Genomic DNA, 15,747 nt, shown 5'->3' on the forward strand with positions numbered 1-15,747 from the left:
CTGTTCGTTTATCCTAAACTACTCTAAGATCGTAGCCCCGCTTACTCGACTTACCGGTAAGAAGGTACCGTTCTCCTAGAGAAAAGAAGAGGAGACCGCTTTCTATACTCTAAAGGAGAAATACTATAGCTCCCTAGTACTTATACTATAGGACCCTCTTCTTCCTACGTTCCTAGAGACCGACTATAGTAGGTTCGTATTAGGTAGTATACTCCTATAGAAAAAGAATAGAGTCCTTCGCCTAGTAAGCTTCTACTCGAAAAAGTTGAATTAAGCCGAAATCAACTACGATATTTACGATAAAAAAAATACTAGCGATTATATCCTATCTAAAGTTCTAGAAGGCCGAGCTTAAAGTATATAGATCCTTTACTATTTAGACGGATTATAAGAATCTAGAGTACTTCGTTACTAAGAAGTAATTATCCGAGAGATAAATTCGATAGGCCGATATACTAGCTAATTTCCAGTTCTCTATTATTTATAGGCTAGGCGCCGAAGCTATTATCCCGGACGTACTTTCGAGAAGAGAATAAGACACCCTAGGAGCCGATAATAAACTCTCGCAATTCCGATAATTTCTATTACTAGACTATCTAAAGAATTAGCTAACTCTTATACCTATTTTAGCCGGGCTAGAGGACGCGGATTATAACCTATCTATTTCAGAGCCCTTAATAGAACTATCGGAGATTGTCCCCGAGGATAAAAACGAGGTCCCTAAGGGACCCTTCTAGGAGGAGGATATAAATTAACTCTAGACGACAATAGTAGAGAAGGACTCGCTTTACTAGATAGTACTCTGAGCTATCTAGACTAGAGCCCGTACTTTTCTACCCGAAGTACGTATAAAGATATAAGTAGGCGATTGTACTATCGACGAAGACAACCGGCTAAAGTATTATAGGAAACTCTAGGTACCTAGTACCCTAGTAGCCCTAGAATCCGATTACAATTCTATAGAGACCGAGGTATAAGACTACGATATACTCCGAACTAAGCTAATCTAGTCTATCTACAATTTACCGCTCTATAGATATCTAGGCCGGGATACTACCGCTTATATCCTAGGGAGGAACTTCTATTAGCCCCTATAGTCTCGGCAAGTCTAGTAATTCCTAAGAAATTATAATTACTATAGTAGGAATAAGGTATAGAGAGAATATAAATATAGTCTCCTTCGCCCTTTACCGGTCCCTAATCGTTTCTTCTAGAAGATCTTAATAGATTTTATTACAGATCTGCCGAATTCTAAGGGAAACGTATACTTCTAGGTTATTAAGGATAGGCTAAGCAAGACTATAGTAATTAAAGCGATATCTAGCCTAAAAGCCGAGGACTACGCGCAAAGGTTCTTAGAATATTAGGTACGTTATTACGGCTTACTAAGGGCGATTACTAGTAACCGAGGAACGAATTAGACGAGTACTTTCTAGTATACCTTCTGTTAATTAACTAGCGTATAACAAAGATTAAGCTCCGCTTACTACCCTTAAACCGACGGAGGACTAGAAAGATTGAACTAGGAAATACAAGCCTACCTACGGAACTTTATTAACGAGGAATAAACAGACTAGAAGAAGTAGCTTCCCCTTACTTAATTAGCGCTTAACGGACGTTTTTATACGGCCCTCGGTATAAGCCCCTTCTTCGCTATCTACGGTTACGATATACCTCTCCCCGTAGTATTAGATACGGGATTTAACGAGACTATAGCGCTAGCAGCCTCGGAGAGAGCGGCTACGTTTATCGAGAAAATTAAGAAAATTACTAATATATACTAAGCTAATATAGCGGAGGCTATACAAAAACAAGAGAATAGCGCTAACAAAAAGAGAACTCCCGTACCTATCTATTAAGAAGGAGATAAGGTATAGCTCGACCTCCGAAACTATACGACGGTATACCTAAAGAAAAGCCTAGATACTAAATATACGAAGTATATAGTCGAGAAGGTCTTATTACCGGTCTCCGTAAGATTATCGGGGATTCCTAGTAATATATACCTAGTATTCTATACCGACTTATTAAGACCGGCTGTATAAGACCCTCTACTAGGCTAGGAATCCGATAATAAACAACCGGACCCTATCTTAGTAGAATCGTACGAAGAATAGGAGGTCGAAGAAATCCTATATACTCGCGACAAACCTAAGAGAAAAGGGAAGGAGCGTAAGGTATTAGTAAAGTAGGCCGGATATTACGAACCTACGTAGGAACTACTAGAGTACGTTGTAGATACTACGGCACTCGACGCCTACGAGTTAAAGTACAGCGACGCGTTAATAGCTAACGGCCTAAGAGAAAAATAGGAGAAACAACTAAAGAGATATAGGCCGGTAAGAAATTCCTAGAACGCGTAGGCTATATAGGCCGAAGCAAAAGAGTAGAGGAATATAGAAATATAGGAGGATAGGCGTTAGGATTAGGATTTGTTTATTTAAGTTAAGGGAAGTTATTTCATTTATCTATTTCATTCTAATTATTTAGTTATTTAGGCCTATATTAAGAAGTTAGTATAGGCCGACCAAAAACGCCCGCCCTAAGGTATCTTCGCTAAAAACAAGGACACCGACGAAAAACTACCGGAGCCTATTAGATTGCCTGCGCCTAGGAGCGACGAAGACTAATTACAAAAGCAGGAGGAGTTCTACCTGCGGTATAGATAGCTTTCTAGCTATCGAAGCTGTTTATAGCTTGATTGAATACAACGAAAGCATATACGAGGTGCCGGAGGATCTTGCAATAATACTAAACGACTCCTTACTCTTTAGCAATACGGCGGAGATTACTACGAAGGAAATCTTGAAGCGCTATAGTAACTACACAAAGGCGCCTACGGTTAACAGTAGATCGTTGCGTAGAATAGCACTATATCGCTGCTAACGTTAGCGCCGATTGTTACAAGAGTAGACACCGATTACTATTAATAGAGCGTATAGCAGAACGAGAGCTCCGTAAGGCATATCGTTAGGGGCTCGGGTCTAGCGAGTATAGGCGGTATAGGCAAGGAGCGGTCTGTATTAATATTAAATTAGCCCTCTAAGGTTTCCGACCGGGGAGGAACCCGAAGGTTTTCGGACAGAGGCCGATAGACTTATATCTCTTAGCATCTCTCGTAGTTGTCTTTATAGACAATATAGGCATTGGTATAGGGCTATCAAGAGTTAGTATAGCCCTATAAAAAAGGAGCAGAGAGCGGTACTTCTAGTTAGTCGATATAGTCAATACCGGCTATAGCGTAGCGGACGCAATAGTAATCTCGAACTACTATAATCCGGTTAGAAAAAGGCGGAGACCGACGAAAAAGGAACTTACTATTAGGAGAAAGGAGGTAGGTAGTAGTAGTAGTAGTAGTAGAGGAGGAGGAGGTAGGAGGGCGGCGGAAAGCGGGGGGCCTACGAGATAGTAGGTTGAAGAAGAAGAGAGGGTTTTTTATAAAGAAAAGCGCTCTCTTATAGGAGAGAGAACAATAGGGGCTCAATCCGGCTATAATAATAGGAAAAGTAAAGCTACGGAACGGAGGCCTCTAATTAGCTAGATTCGGGGGATATTGTCCTAAGGCTATAAGAAAGTAAATAGTTTTCTAAGTAAAGCAGGAACTAAGAAAGCTACTGCTTTTTACGCGTACCCCTATTGCGATTATAAAGAGGAGAAGGTACGTCGGGGAGATAAGACGAGCCTGTTTTCCTACGTAGCCCGACTATTTTTAGCCGGAGAGTAGGGGGTCGGAGGGTATTATAAGGGACGAGCCCTAAGATAGTGCCCTAGAAGATCTAGAGCGTTACGTATAACTACTAGTTATATAGGATAGCGTACTGCCGCCCCTAAGCTAGGCTGCCGCACTCCGTTCCTTTTCTTTCGTAGGACGGCTAGAATAGCTAGCCTTCCTTCCTTATCGTACTTGCTGTATCAATACTATAAGGTTTCTGTATATACGTTACTCTCCCGTAATACTAAGTGCGAGTAGGCGAAGAACAACCGTTACTATATCCGTAGTATATATACTAGCGTGTTTATAACGACAATAGGTATAGACTGCTCTTATAAGCTCGATAGTCTAGAGGCAATAATACCTCGTAGCTACGATATATTCTAGTATATTCTAGATACGCTATTAGACAATAGCGAGCTAGTAGTAAGAGTACTCGAGGCCGTAGTACGCTTCCGCAAACGCTCGGTACGACAAGTACGCTTATATATAGCGAATACTAGTGTTTTAAGTTTACGGCGTAAACTAATACTCTCTAAGAGACTCAATCCGAACAACCGCGATACGACGCCGCTAGGAGCTAAGATAGAGGATACAACTTAGCTAGAAGCTAATATAGAGGATAATATGCTGTTATATTAGGTATTACCTAATCCAATGTTTCGCGAAGCGGGAGTGCGCTTATTAAGCCCCTTTGTGCCTTATAGCCTTAGGTTTTACCCGGGGCCGGTCGTACTTTGTTCCGGAGGTCTCTCTACGATTTGATTCGAACTGCGAGTAGAAAGCAAGTACTACGAATCAGTTAGACAATTAGGGGAGACCCCCTGTACCCCCTATCGCTTGTAGCAGGCCTTTCGCTTGCAGCGGGCAGCGTAACAATAGCCCTAACCTCGTACCTCGGCGGCTATTTGCGCGTCCTTAGGCTTACAAAGTTGAAGTTAATATACGTACGAATGCGGCCTAGCGGCTCTACATACGTGTTTTGATTATAGCCAATTAGAACGTTAATCCAAAATCTAGTATACGCGACTTAATTTGCGTACTCCCTCCTATACTCTATAGGCCGGCTACCTCCGCTTCGCTCCGGGGCCGGCCGTACTATATTCCGGAGGTCGCTTCGCGAATAACGCAGCTTGCGCGTTATAATAGCGAGCCTTAGCGCCTAATTTAGCAGCAGTCTAGACGTCGTATCCCTATACCTCTAGGTATAACTTAGTATAACTATAGTAAGGGCTGTATATACGGTAAGTACGCTTGTCTCGCTACTAAACAGGTATATAGCGCTCGCTATAAACATAAGATAGGCGGAGAGCTATATACCAATATATACGGTATATTAACCTAGCGACTAGCGATAGTAGCGCCTCGAGCGATAGTAATACCCCGAGCGATAGCAATACCCTAAGCGAGAGTAACGACGATAGTTCAAGAACGAGCGCCTAGCGCGCTAGCTAGTTACGGTATTACGAACGAGCAATTCGCTTAATTACTATAACAATAAGCCGCTATATTAGCGCAGATCGCAGTACTCGCTAACAACTATATACTACCTCTACCCTAACTAACAAGAGCTAGCAACGCTCGTACGAACGTAAGGCAGCGTAATAATAAAGAGTAGGCTAACAATAGGTTTTTATAAATAGCGGGCGATTTTTCTCTAAATGGCGGGCGCCCCAAATATAAGCACTACAGGCTTGCCTATTAGTAGTATAGAACGAGTAACGACAGCCAATTTCGTACGCCCGCGCGCGTAGGTGCATAGGTGCGTAGGTGCGTACCTAGGTGCGTAGGTCCGTAGGTACGTAGGTACGTAGGTACGTAGGTGCGTATAGGCTTCTATTACTATCTCTATCTCTATCTCTACTACTACTACTACTACTACTACCTCTATCTCTACTACTACTACTACTACCTCTATCTCTACTACTACTACCTCTACCTCTATCTCTACTACTACTACTACTACTACTACTACCTCCTCCTCCTCCTCCTCCCCTATTCGAAGAGGAGGCAGAAGATAACGGTAATATAGATATAGACAATAAGTTTATACAACTAGTGCGCGTATACAGCCGTATTAGAAAACTACGGTTTAGGCTATAGAAGAGGAGGGCAGGTTAGAGGCTACCTACTAGCCGCTAAGAAGTGAAGTTAATAGGTATTCTCTAGCCTATAAGTAGCTACTATTAAAAGCAGCTGCAATACCCCTAGTATAGTATAGTTCATAACTTTTGCAAGGGGTCCTAATATATTAGGTATTAGCTCTGAAATTGATAAAATTCGGTTACCTACAACTATTAACAATATATTAATACAATATGTATTAATGTACATTTTCGAGTATATTGTTCTTACTACAAATCTAATACTCCGCCGCTGTATTTCTATTGCTGTGTTGTGCTGTATATTGATGTATATTACCGTCGAGGAGAGAGCGGGTAATTTTGGATGTATGCTAAGCTTAGGGCAGCAGCCTTAGGCTTTAGCCTTAGCGTAGGCCTCCCGCCGTTTATAATTTAGGCTCCCGCCGTTTATAAAAACCCCTAGATAGAAGTAAATTAATTATAGTCTTCGTTACGGTTTATATAGAAGGGGCTAATAGCTTGCGACTAAGCAAAGCTATAGGCGTAAATACTACTATAGCTCTAGAACTTAAAGCGGTACTAGTAGTCTTTAATATAGAACTTCGGCTTAAGAATATACTTAATGAAGAGATCTAATCGCTGTTAAAAGTAGGCTATAGTAATTTGCGGGTTATTAAGAGAATTAATCCAAGATAAGCGAATACGTTCCTAAGAGTTACCGGCTTTCTACTAATAATATATATTGTTTAGTATTAGTTTTATAAGTAAATCCTATTATAGGTTAGTAGCGCTAAATATAAAGAAGAAGTTAGGGCAACTATTAAATCGATAGTATACTTCAAGATTACGCTTTATTCCTATATAGTAAGCGGGGGTTCAACAGAGAGCAGATATAGACCGAGTAATAGTATTTAACAATGCCCTTACTATAGGGTTATCGGGCGTATTAAACGCGGCTCGAATATCTTCTAGAGTAGTATTAGTATACTATAGGTTTAGTTTAATAAAGAATTAAGAGCTGTTTTTAGTCTATATATACATTTCGGTATTAAATACTATATAACGCTACCTTAGATATCGAGCAAAACGACCGTCTTTGTACTTTATAAGGTATACTACGTACTCCCGGTAGGTAACTTTGCGTAACTACAGTAGATTGATTTCTACTCGTCCTTATAGATGTAATATTAGGAATACGAGAGAGAGAATAGGCTACGTATCGAGGTATTTAGAGATAGGGTAACGTTCTATATTAGGATACGCTAACTATAGCCGCTACTATAGTTATTAGCCGCCTAATAGACGAGAACCAACGCGGTTCCGAAGAGCTATTATATCTAGATCGGTATTAATAGCTAGTATAGTACTACTATTGTATCCGAGATCTTTACTACCGTTATCGTCGAGTAACTAAGAAGGTATAGTATTGGGTTGAGTTTGTAGACGTTAATCTCTAAGAGTACTAGTTCTAGCGCCCCTATCTTAATAGACTGTACTACTTACTCGGTCTATAATACTAGAATTCTTAGGGAGTTAACTAACGCGGTTGCGGTTAATAGTAATATTACGATAGCCTAGATAGTACGCTTTATAGTACTATAGCTACTATAAGATAATATCTCTCTAGATAGTAAACTCTCGGTTAAATTAGAGGAGGCGACCTTATCGATCCGCGTCGTCGGTATTATTAGTAGTAGATAGAGTAAGAACTATAATATTTAAATCTTTAGGAAGAAGAGGGAGCTTATTAGCTAATTCGATAATATCCTTAAGAAAGGATACGACGTAACCTCGGTATACCTATTGCTAGCCGCGAATTTAGAAGCACTCGGTCTAGATATAAACCCAGGTAATTAACATCTCCTTAACTATAGTTAACTCTAGCAAATTATAAGTAATTATACTAGGATCTATATCGTTCGCCCTCGATATTAACAGTAAATTACCTAGCTTCTTAGTTCTACTATACTCGCGCTGTTTACTATAACAGATCTTATAGGTATTAGGCTATACTATACCGTCGAGAGTAAATTACTAGAGATCTTGCTTAAACTACCTCTTATTATATATATTATAGATAGTTATCGTATTAAGATCTAACTAACAGTTAAACTCTAAGAGTAGGTTATTATCGAAAGCGGATAGTATAGGTTTATCGAGATCTGTAGAGAGTAATAGTAGTTTATTACTTTAATCGGTAGTTAAACGGGAGATATAAGTAGTATAGGTACGATTAATAGGATTCGGTTAGACGGTACGTCGTAGTCTACTTTCGCTAATACTACTACCTTTCAAGTAATTATCTAGGGTAGTATCTATAGAGTTATTAGGCCGGAAGGAGAAGTTATACTTACTAGGATACGCTAGACTCGACTAGCTACTATAAGTAGGCTAGTAGGAGTTATAGCTCTTATTATCTTTAGGTAGTATAGAACTACAGTCAAATATAGAGCGGAAGGTATTATAATTACCTATAATATACTACTTAGGCTCTAAAGAAAGGTCGATATCTAATTTACTAGCTTTGTATATACTATAGCTGTTATCGAAGTCTATACTTTAATAATAAAGATATTAATAGGGATAGCGGTACTTATAGTATATAAAGTACCGGCGACCTCTAGTTAGCTGTAAGAATTCCCGACAACGTAGAAAGGTAGTGTATTAAGCTTTATTATATTAGCGCTTACAAAGAGTCTATACTATAATAGAAGGATAGTACCCGGTAGGATCTAGTTAAGCGGTTAGTAGAGGTACTAGCGGTTAAGCGTATAGGGTAGCTTGTTGTTCTATACTAGAGCGTATCTAAAACTAAGCAGTAATCGTCTAGTACAGATCTAAGAAGTAGGGATCGTTCTAAGAAGTAGGGAAAGAGGAAGCTAGCGTAGGTAAATAGCTTAGTAGTATTATATAGCGACGAGTAAGCTTCGTTTTCTTCGAAGTAGGCGTAGGACCGTACTATTCGTCGGGGATACCTAGTAGAATACTACAACAGTCGGAATAGCGAATAATATAGCTACGACGGTTCTTACGCCGATTAATAAAGTAAGACTTTAGCTTCTAATAACCTTCTCTATACTTAATTATACTAGGATAGTTTTCGTCGTAGTTAGAATCAAACTCTTCGTCGGGATTAAAGATAGGTAAATAGGGTTATAGTTTATCGTCGTCTGCTAGACGCTTCCCCTTGCCTACATTACGTCGGTTAGGGTCGTTACTACTACTCCTAGCTACGGCGGAAGGCGGTCCGATAACGGTTACTATATTCGGTACGATAGAGGGAGGTTCGGATCGATAGTAGTTATTCGGAAAGGTAATAGTAAAGAAGAGGAAGAAGAAGAGGAAGAGGAAGAAGAGTAATGTAAATTAAGTTTCTTTACTTACCTCGATATAACGGAAACTGCCGTTACGATACCTACGATTATATAAGTACGCGTTTGCGGAGGGCAAGTACCCGTTTATGGAAGGTAAAAACCCGTTTATAGAGGGCAAAAACCTAGACAAACAGTAGACGATATTATATACTACGACTATCCGTATCTTGCTTACCTATAATTAGCTAGAAGTTTTAAGCTCGGAAACAACCATATACTAATATCTTCTATAAGTTTTGTAGGTACTTTTAATAAACTATAAACGTTAAACAATTATATTGTTCTAACTATTTATAGAGGAGACACTCTATACCCCCCTTTGCCTTCGGCGGCTCTCTGAGGGCTACTAGGTAGAGCTTAGTCTCTAGCGGCTCTCCGAGGGCTACTATATAGTACTTTGTACCGCTTGCTTATATACTATATATACTATACTTACTCTTTCGATTAGCGCTCGCTTATATACTATATATACTCCGCTTACTCGCTTATCGATCGTTCGCTTATATATATAGTATACAAGCTCGCTAGGTTGCGTACTACGTACGCAAGTAGTCGTCGTTTGCGTACTATATACGTATTTCGGTAGTCGTTAGCTTATATAATTCGTACGCGACTTAGTAAGGTTATTAGCTTATATACTTCGTATACTACGTACGCTCGTAATAGCTTCGGTCGGAGGTTAATAAGTATTAGATTATATATATACTTTGTATATCAAAAGTAGTAACTAAAGGGTAAAGTACTTAGGTTAGTATAACTTTAATCCGGGGAATACCCTATATATGTTTTAAGGATCTTCCCTCTATCTCGCTAAATTATTAGCGCGCTCTACTACAAAACATCGCGCTAATTAGCGAGTGTGCTTTCGCTAGATTTAAGCTCCCTTCTACAGTTTTATAGGCCCTCTATATACCCTATACCCGACCTCCGCTTTGCTCTAGGGGGTAGGGACATATGTCGAACTAATAAAGAATGCCCTAGCCGCCTTTATATAGTTGTATAAAGTTTCTAATGTAACTTTCTTACTCTTAACGAACGATCTACTAAATATAATAATATTAGGTATACTATACTCGCGGCTATATATAGTTAAGCGTACTACCGCAAACTCTAGAGCTAACTACAATACTCGTATTAGTAGACTAAGAGACTATACGTACCTATAACCAGTTAGTTGTATCTAGGTTAGGTACCTTACTAAGATACTAGTAGGTAAAGGGGGCCGGTAAAGAGTAGGCTAGTAAAGAGTATAGATAAAGAGTATAGAGGACAAAGGTCGTACTTAGCCTAGATATAACCGACTACAGTAGGGTAGATATAGTAGGTATCTCTAGCAATGCTCTCTAGCTCGTCGTCGTCGTCGTCGTCGTCGTTGTCGCTAATCGCCTTTAGCCCTACCTATACCGATCTCAGTAATAATATAGTAAAGAGTATAGGACAACTAGTATAAATATCCTTTACGAGCTATATAGCAATCTTATCATCTCTAAAGCTATTAGCTAAGGCAAAAAGAGGTATTATATATAGGTTCTCCTTAACAGGTTATTCTCTAGGTACCTATAGTAAGTAGTATAGATCTACTTCTTAAATACTCGATGTTTATCCTCGCTGATTAAGATATTAAAGTTGACTAGATAATAAATAGCGATATATATATATATTAGGCTTCTTTATATCTTTTAAGTACTACTCCGCTTTCTTAGATTCTACCTTTCTACCTACTATACCTAGACCTAGAGCCTTATCGTCGTAGAGTAGGTATAGCGGTCCTTAATATTTATCGTCTATTAATAGCTATTGACTACGAAAGGGCGGAGAGGAGGCACTAGAGATTTGTATATATATAGTAGCTATAAGGTAGATATCTACTCGGTTGGCCTAGCTTACCAATATACCCATTAATACTAAGTTACTCTATACTATAGCTATAAACTAGCTAACAATATATTCGATAGTATTCCCTATAGTTATACTATTTACTATAAGTACCTAGAGTAGGTATAGGTGAATATATGTTAGCTATAGCTAGTACCGAAGAAGGAGTAGGACTATGATTAACTATCTTGTATACTTAGATAGACTATAACTCTTTAGATAGTAGAGTAGGCCCTAGACTCTAGCTTACTACGAATCGGATAGTTAAGGCAGAGTAGTATAACTACCGCCTCTATACTATTTACTTTATCAATAATTCGGCGGAGTATAAGGCTCTCTACAAATACTTAAAACAGTTAGTCTACTCGTAGCTTGTTGTTACTAAAGGTATAATTAAGGCTAACGTTAAAACGACGGCTAATCTAAGACTTATTATAAACAGCATATTATTCTACAAGAGAATAATTTTATACTCTAGAAGAGGCGGGTTAATTCGTATCCCTAGTAGGTCCCTAAGGTCCTTAGAGTAGAAGACTTTATACCTAGAGTACGACCTAGCCTAAGGTACGTATAGCTGTACGGAAATCTTAACTAACGCCTATAACCCTACTAATATAGAGGTATATAGAGGAAGTAGGTATACAACCTTTACGATACCGCCTACCTAGTATACTATAATTAAAGGTTACAAAGTCGGATAGCAGAATTGGCGTACTAGTCCGCTAATATATAAACTCGCTAGATGTTGTTAGAATTGATAATCGCTAGGTATAAGTCTTATATAGTTTGTCCTAGAGGTACGTATTATAGAATCCACTAAAGCCGATATATATTGTACCTCGGATATCTAACCATATAACTAAGAGAAGAAGGACTAGCTATATACAACTGTTCGTCTAGAAGAAGCTAATTACTAACTAAAGATACCCTATACACCTAGACATTATAGGAGTCTTCTAGTTTATGAAATAGTTAAGTCGAAATAGCTGTAAGCTCTAGGTCAACGTTAATTAGTATCTTATTATACTGGCTAGCTTGCTTGATTTCCTAAGGATCGGTTTTACTATTGCTATTATTATTAACTTAGCTACTCTCGAGTATAAGTGGCTCTTAATTAGAGGTGTCCGAGTCTCGAGGATACTCTAGATAGATACCTAGATCTCTCTCTATACTTGTCATCTACTCTAAGTATCTAGTTATCCTTATCTACTCTAAGTATTTAGTTGTCCTTATCGATACTTTTAGGCTCCTTAGTCTCGGTAGTAAGCAACTATCTAAAACGAGCTCGTCTAATACAGATAGTAGGTATACTAATTAGTACTCAGCGGTAGCTTATTATATACAATTCGGATAGGCAAATAAATCTAGAGTATATATAGTACCTTATATAGTAGAAGTTAGTCGTTAGAGGAAGCTATATAGATACGGAATAAGCAGTATAGAGGTAGGTAATACAAACTAGAACTTTGTACTAATATATCTATATTTATTAGTAACAATTATACCTATTATACTACTACTATATACTACTACTAGTCGCGGCGGTAAGGCTACTCCGAAAGGTCGAGCTCCTAAGAATTGTAGACCTTCTAAAGGCGATACTAAAGGTAGAGGTATAGGTACTAATATACTATTATAAGTATGTAGTAACTCTGCTTGTCTTTCGAGTATTCTATATAGTAGCGTAAGACGCGGTCTATTTCTAGGCTAGTATAGTACGATCTATCTCGGCTAGTTATAGGATAAGTTATAATTTGGTTATTAGGATCATTCGTGATTTAGTTAGTAAGATAACTAGTAGTTTGGTTAGTAAGACAAATAGCTCGGTTAAGGCTTCGGCTAAGAGTTAGACTAATAAGATAAGTTTGAAGATACCTAGTTAGAGTACTTAGGTATTATAGTTATAGTGTACTACAATTATAGTTATAGTATACCTCTGCCTTAGGCTACAACTTTCTAGAACGTTACTTTCTGTACCTATAGTATTACTATATGTATCTTTATATATAATTTATACGACGGCAATAATATATATAAGTACAACGCAATTACCGCTATCTCTATAATACTTACTACTACTAATACTATATCTTAGGCCTATAAATAGCTCCGTATTTGCCGTTACTATACTGTCGTTGTATCGCTGTATTGCTTTATCTACTATAATAACGCGATTACTACTATCTCTATAATACCTACTACTACTACTACTACTACTACTACTACTACTACTACTACTACTACTACTACTACTACTACTACTACTATATCTCTATTGTCTAATTAGCTCTATACTTACCCTATAGCTTTCTCGGCCTAGCCGGCCGGAATAGTAGTAGTTTCGGTCGATTGTACGACTGTCGTCGATAGTATAACGCTCTTATCTCTTCCGGCCTGTCTAGGTCTAGTATCTTTAGAATTTGGTAACCTACTAATGTATTCTACCTACCTAGCGCTAGCGTCCTATATCCAACAGTCTATAAGCTTTCCTAGCTCTACGGATTAGTATATAGATCGTACTTTAGCATCGCTAGTTCGAGTAGCTGCGAGGATTGTTGTTAAAGTAGCTTATTTAACTACTACTATATAGTAGTATTCTATACTCGTAATGTACGTATTTCCTCTAGCAATTCGGCTGTACTCTAATTTAGCGAGCTCTATATAGGAGTTAGCGTATAATCGTCTATATTAGAGTATATAGTATCTAGTCCGTAGCGGTAGATAGTATATACTCTATCTATACTATTTATTATACCTTTAAACGCCGGATAGATAGCTTAGCCTATTCGGGCGTCTACGCTTCTGCGGTAGTATATTATTATAGCGTATAAGCTAGTTGTTTAATAGTTCGTCTACTGATACTAATACTAATATGAATACTAATACTAATAGAGTCTTACTAGATAAGTTGATTATAGGCGTCTAAGCTATATTAGTAGCTACTATAAGAGGTACTTATACTGGATAACCTAGATCTAGTAGCTCTATATATATAGCTTCGCGCCGAGTACTAGTAGAGCTAGTACTAGTACTATAAGCTATAGCTATATAGTATCTTCTACGTAGATGTATCCTTGCCCTCTAACGTAAGCCTATTCTTCGTCTTATCCGGTTTATAGCTAATAACAGACACAGCCTAAGCCTTGACGGCCCTAGGTATATACTATAAACAGAGCACAATTAGTATAGATAGAAAGATAGTCTTAAGAGCCCTAATAAGCGCTTAGTCGCGATCGTACGCGAGCCGCTATTATCCTTAAAGATACTAACGATATCTTTATATACGAAGAATAGGGAAATAAGCGTACTTCTGTTCTCTAGATAGTCGTAGAAGTAATTATCTAGTATCTGCATCGCGCGCTTTATAGGTATAATAAAGACTATATTACTAGCCTTAGTCCGCGCGAATTCGTTATAGATATCCTATATAATTACTAAGTTCCCGAAATAGGTTAGCCCGTAGAATTGCTTGAAAGTTATAGACTGAGCGCGCTTTAGCTCGATACTACTATTTTAAGTATTAGTAAGGAACTCGTATACCTCCTTATTACGGAATTATCGTCTATAATTCGCTATATCTAACTATCCGCGCTAAAGGTAGTTATAGACTAGGTTTCTGCCTAGTCTATACATCTACCTACTAAATTCTCCTTCTTACTCTTCGCCTCTAGCCGTATCGTAGGCCGCGAGCTATTCGTCTTACTAAGTATACTACTCTATACCCCCTTAGACCAGACCTCGCGTATCTTATAATAACCTCCGGCTTTATTAAACTTATAGCTACCCTCTTTAACTATCTCGAAGCTATCCTCGCGCGTTTATATATAGAATCCCTCTTCTATTATAGCGCGCGATAAGCAACCTAATCGATAAACGGCTATGGGTCGTATTCGGGGTCGGCGCGCTCGCTCTAATTATCCTTATTATCCTCCTCGTCGTCCTTATTATACTTTCAGAATGTGTTGGGTTAAAGTTCTGTCTAATCTGTAGTTTCTACTAGTAAGCGCGTAGCGGCGTCTAATTTAGCATTATTATTAATATTACTACTACCTATAACTACTACGTAGAGTATTAAACTGTAGCGTAGTATTAGCGTATTAATATGTTAATGTTTGATATAAGTAATAGAAAAGGACGAAATCGATATATACGAAAGTAACGTTCTAGAAAGTTGTAGCCTAAGGCAGAGGTACACTATAACTATAATTTTGGTGTACTATAACTACAATAGCCGAGAGTAGTAGTATCTAGATCCTACTAGTACTAGCTATAACTACAGTACTACCCTTAACTAATAGAATATCGACCTATATTTAGTAGCGCTCTTATAGCGCTCGCTCGCGACGCGCTAGTAATCTAGCAATGTATATACTCCCTCTACCTAGCGTATAGGTATAATAGGCTTCGCATCTAGTAGTAGCTCTACTTAACGTTAGTATTAGCCTGTTAGGTTACCTTGAATACTAGTACTAGTATCGGTACTATAGTTGGTACTAGCATCGGTACTAAAGGTTAGCGCTTCTATAGTATACCTAGGTACTAGCGGTCTCTAGTAGTCTTTGTCCTTATCAAGTCTTCTAAGTAAGGGTATTGTTAATAAGTTTATTATTGACAAGCTAAAGCGCTAGGAGCTATATAAGCTTATACAAGATATTTAGACTCTAACTTGTAAGAAAGCCGGCAAGTTGATTTCTCTTATTAT

General features: G+C 38.3%; 2 protein-coding genes across 2 annotated transcripts; both read left to right on the plus strand.

The window, feature by feature from the left end:
* Positions 1 to 1,601: 1,601 nt before the first annotated feature.
* Positions 1,602 to 1,784, plus strand: SEPMUDRAFT_38757 (uncharacterized protein; the record flags this gene model as incomplete). Its single annotated transcript, XM_016908717.1, has 1 exon — positions 1,602 to 1,784. A coding segment is annotated over one exon (183 nt), but the record flags the coding sequence as incomplete, so codon positions are not given.
* Positions 1,785 to 1,877: 93 nt separating this feature from the next.
* Positions 1,878 to 2,045, plus strand: SEPMUDRAFT_36653 (uncharacterized protein; the record flags this gene model as incomplete). Its single annotated transcript, XM_016908644.1, has 1 exon — positions 1,878 to 2,045. A coding segment is annotated over one exon (168 nt), but the record flags the coding sequence as incomplete, so codon positions are not given.
* Between the last annotated feature and the right edge of the window lie 13,702 nt (positions 2,046 to 15,747).

The sequence above is a fragment of the Sphaerulina musiva genome, assembly GCF_000320565.1.
Source record: "Sphaerulina musiva SO2202 unplaced genomic scaffold SEPMUscaffold_2, whole genome shotgun sequence".
Lineage (NCBI taxonomy): Eukaryota > Fungi > Ascomycota > Dothideomycetes > Mycosphaerellales > Mycosphaerellaceae > Sphaerulina > Sphaerulina musiva.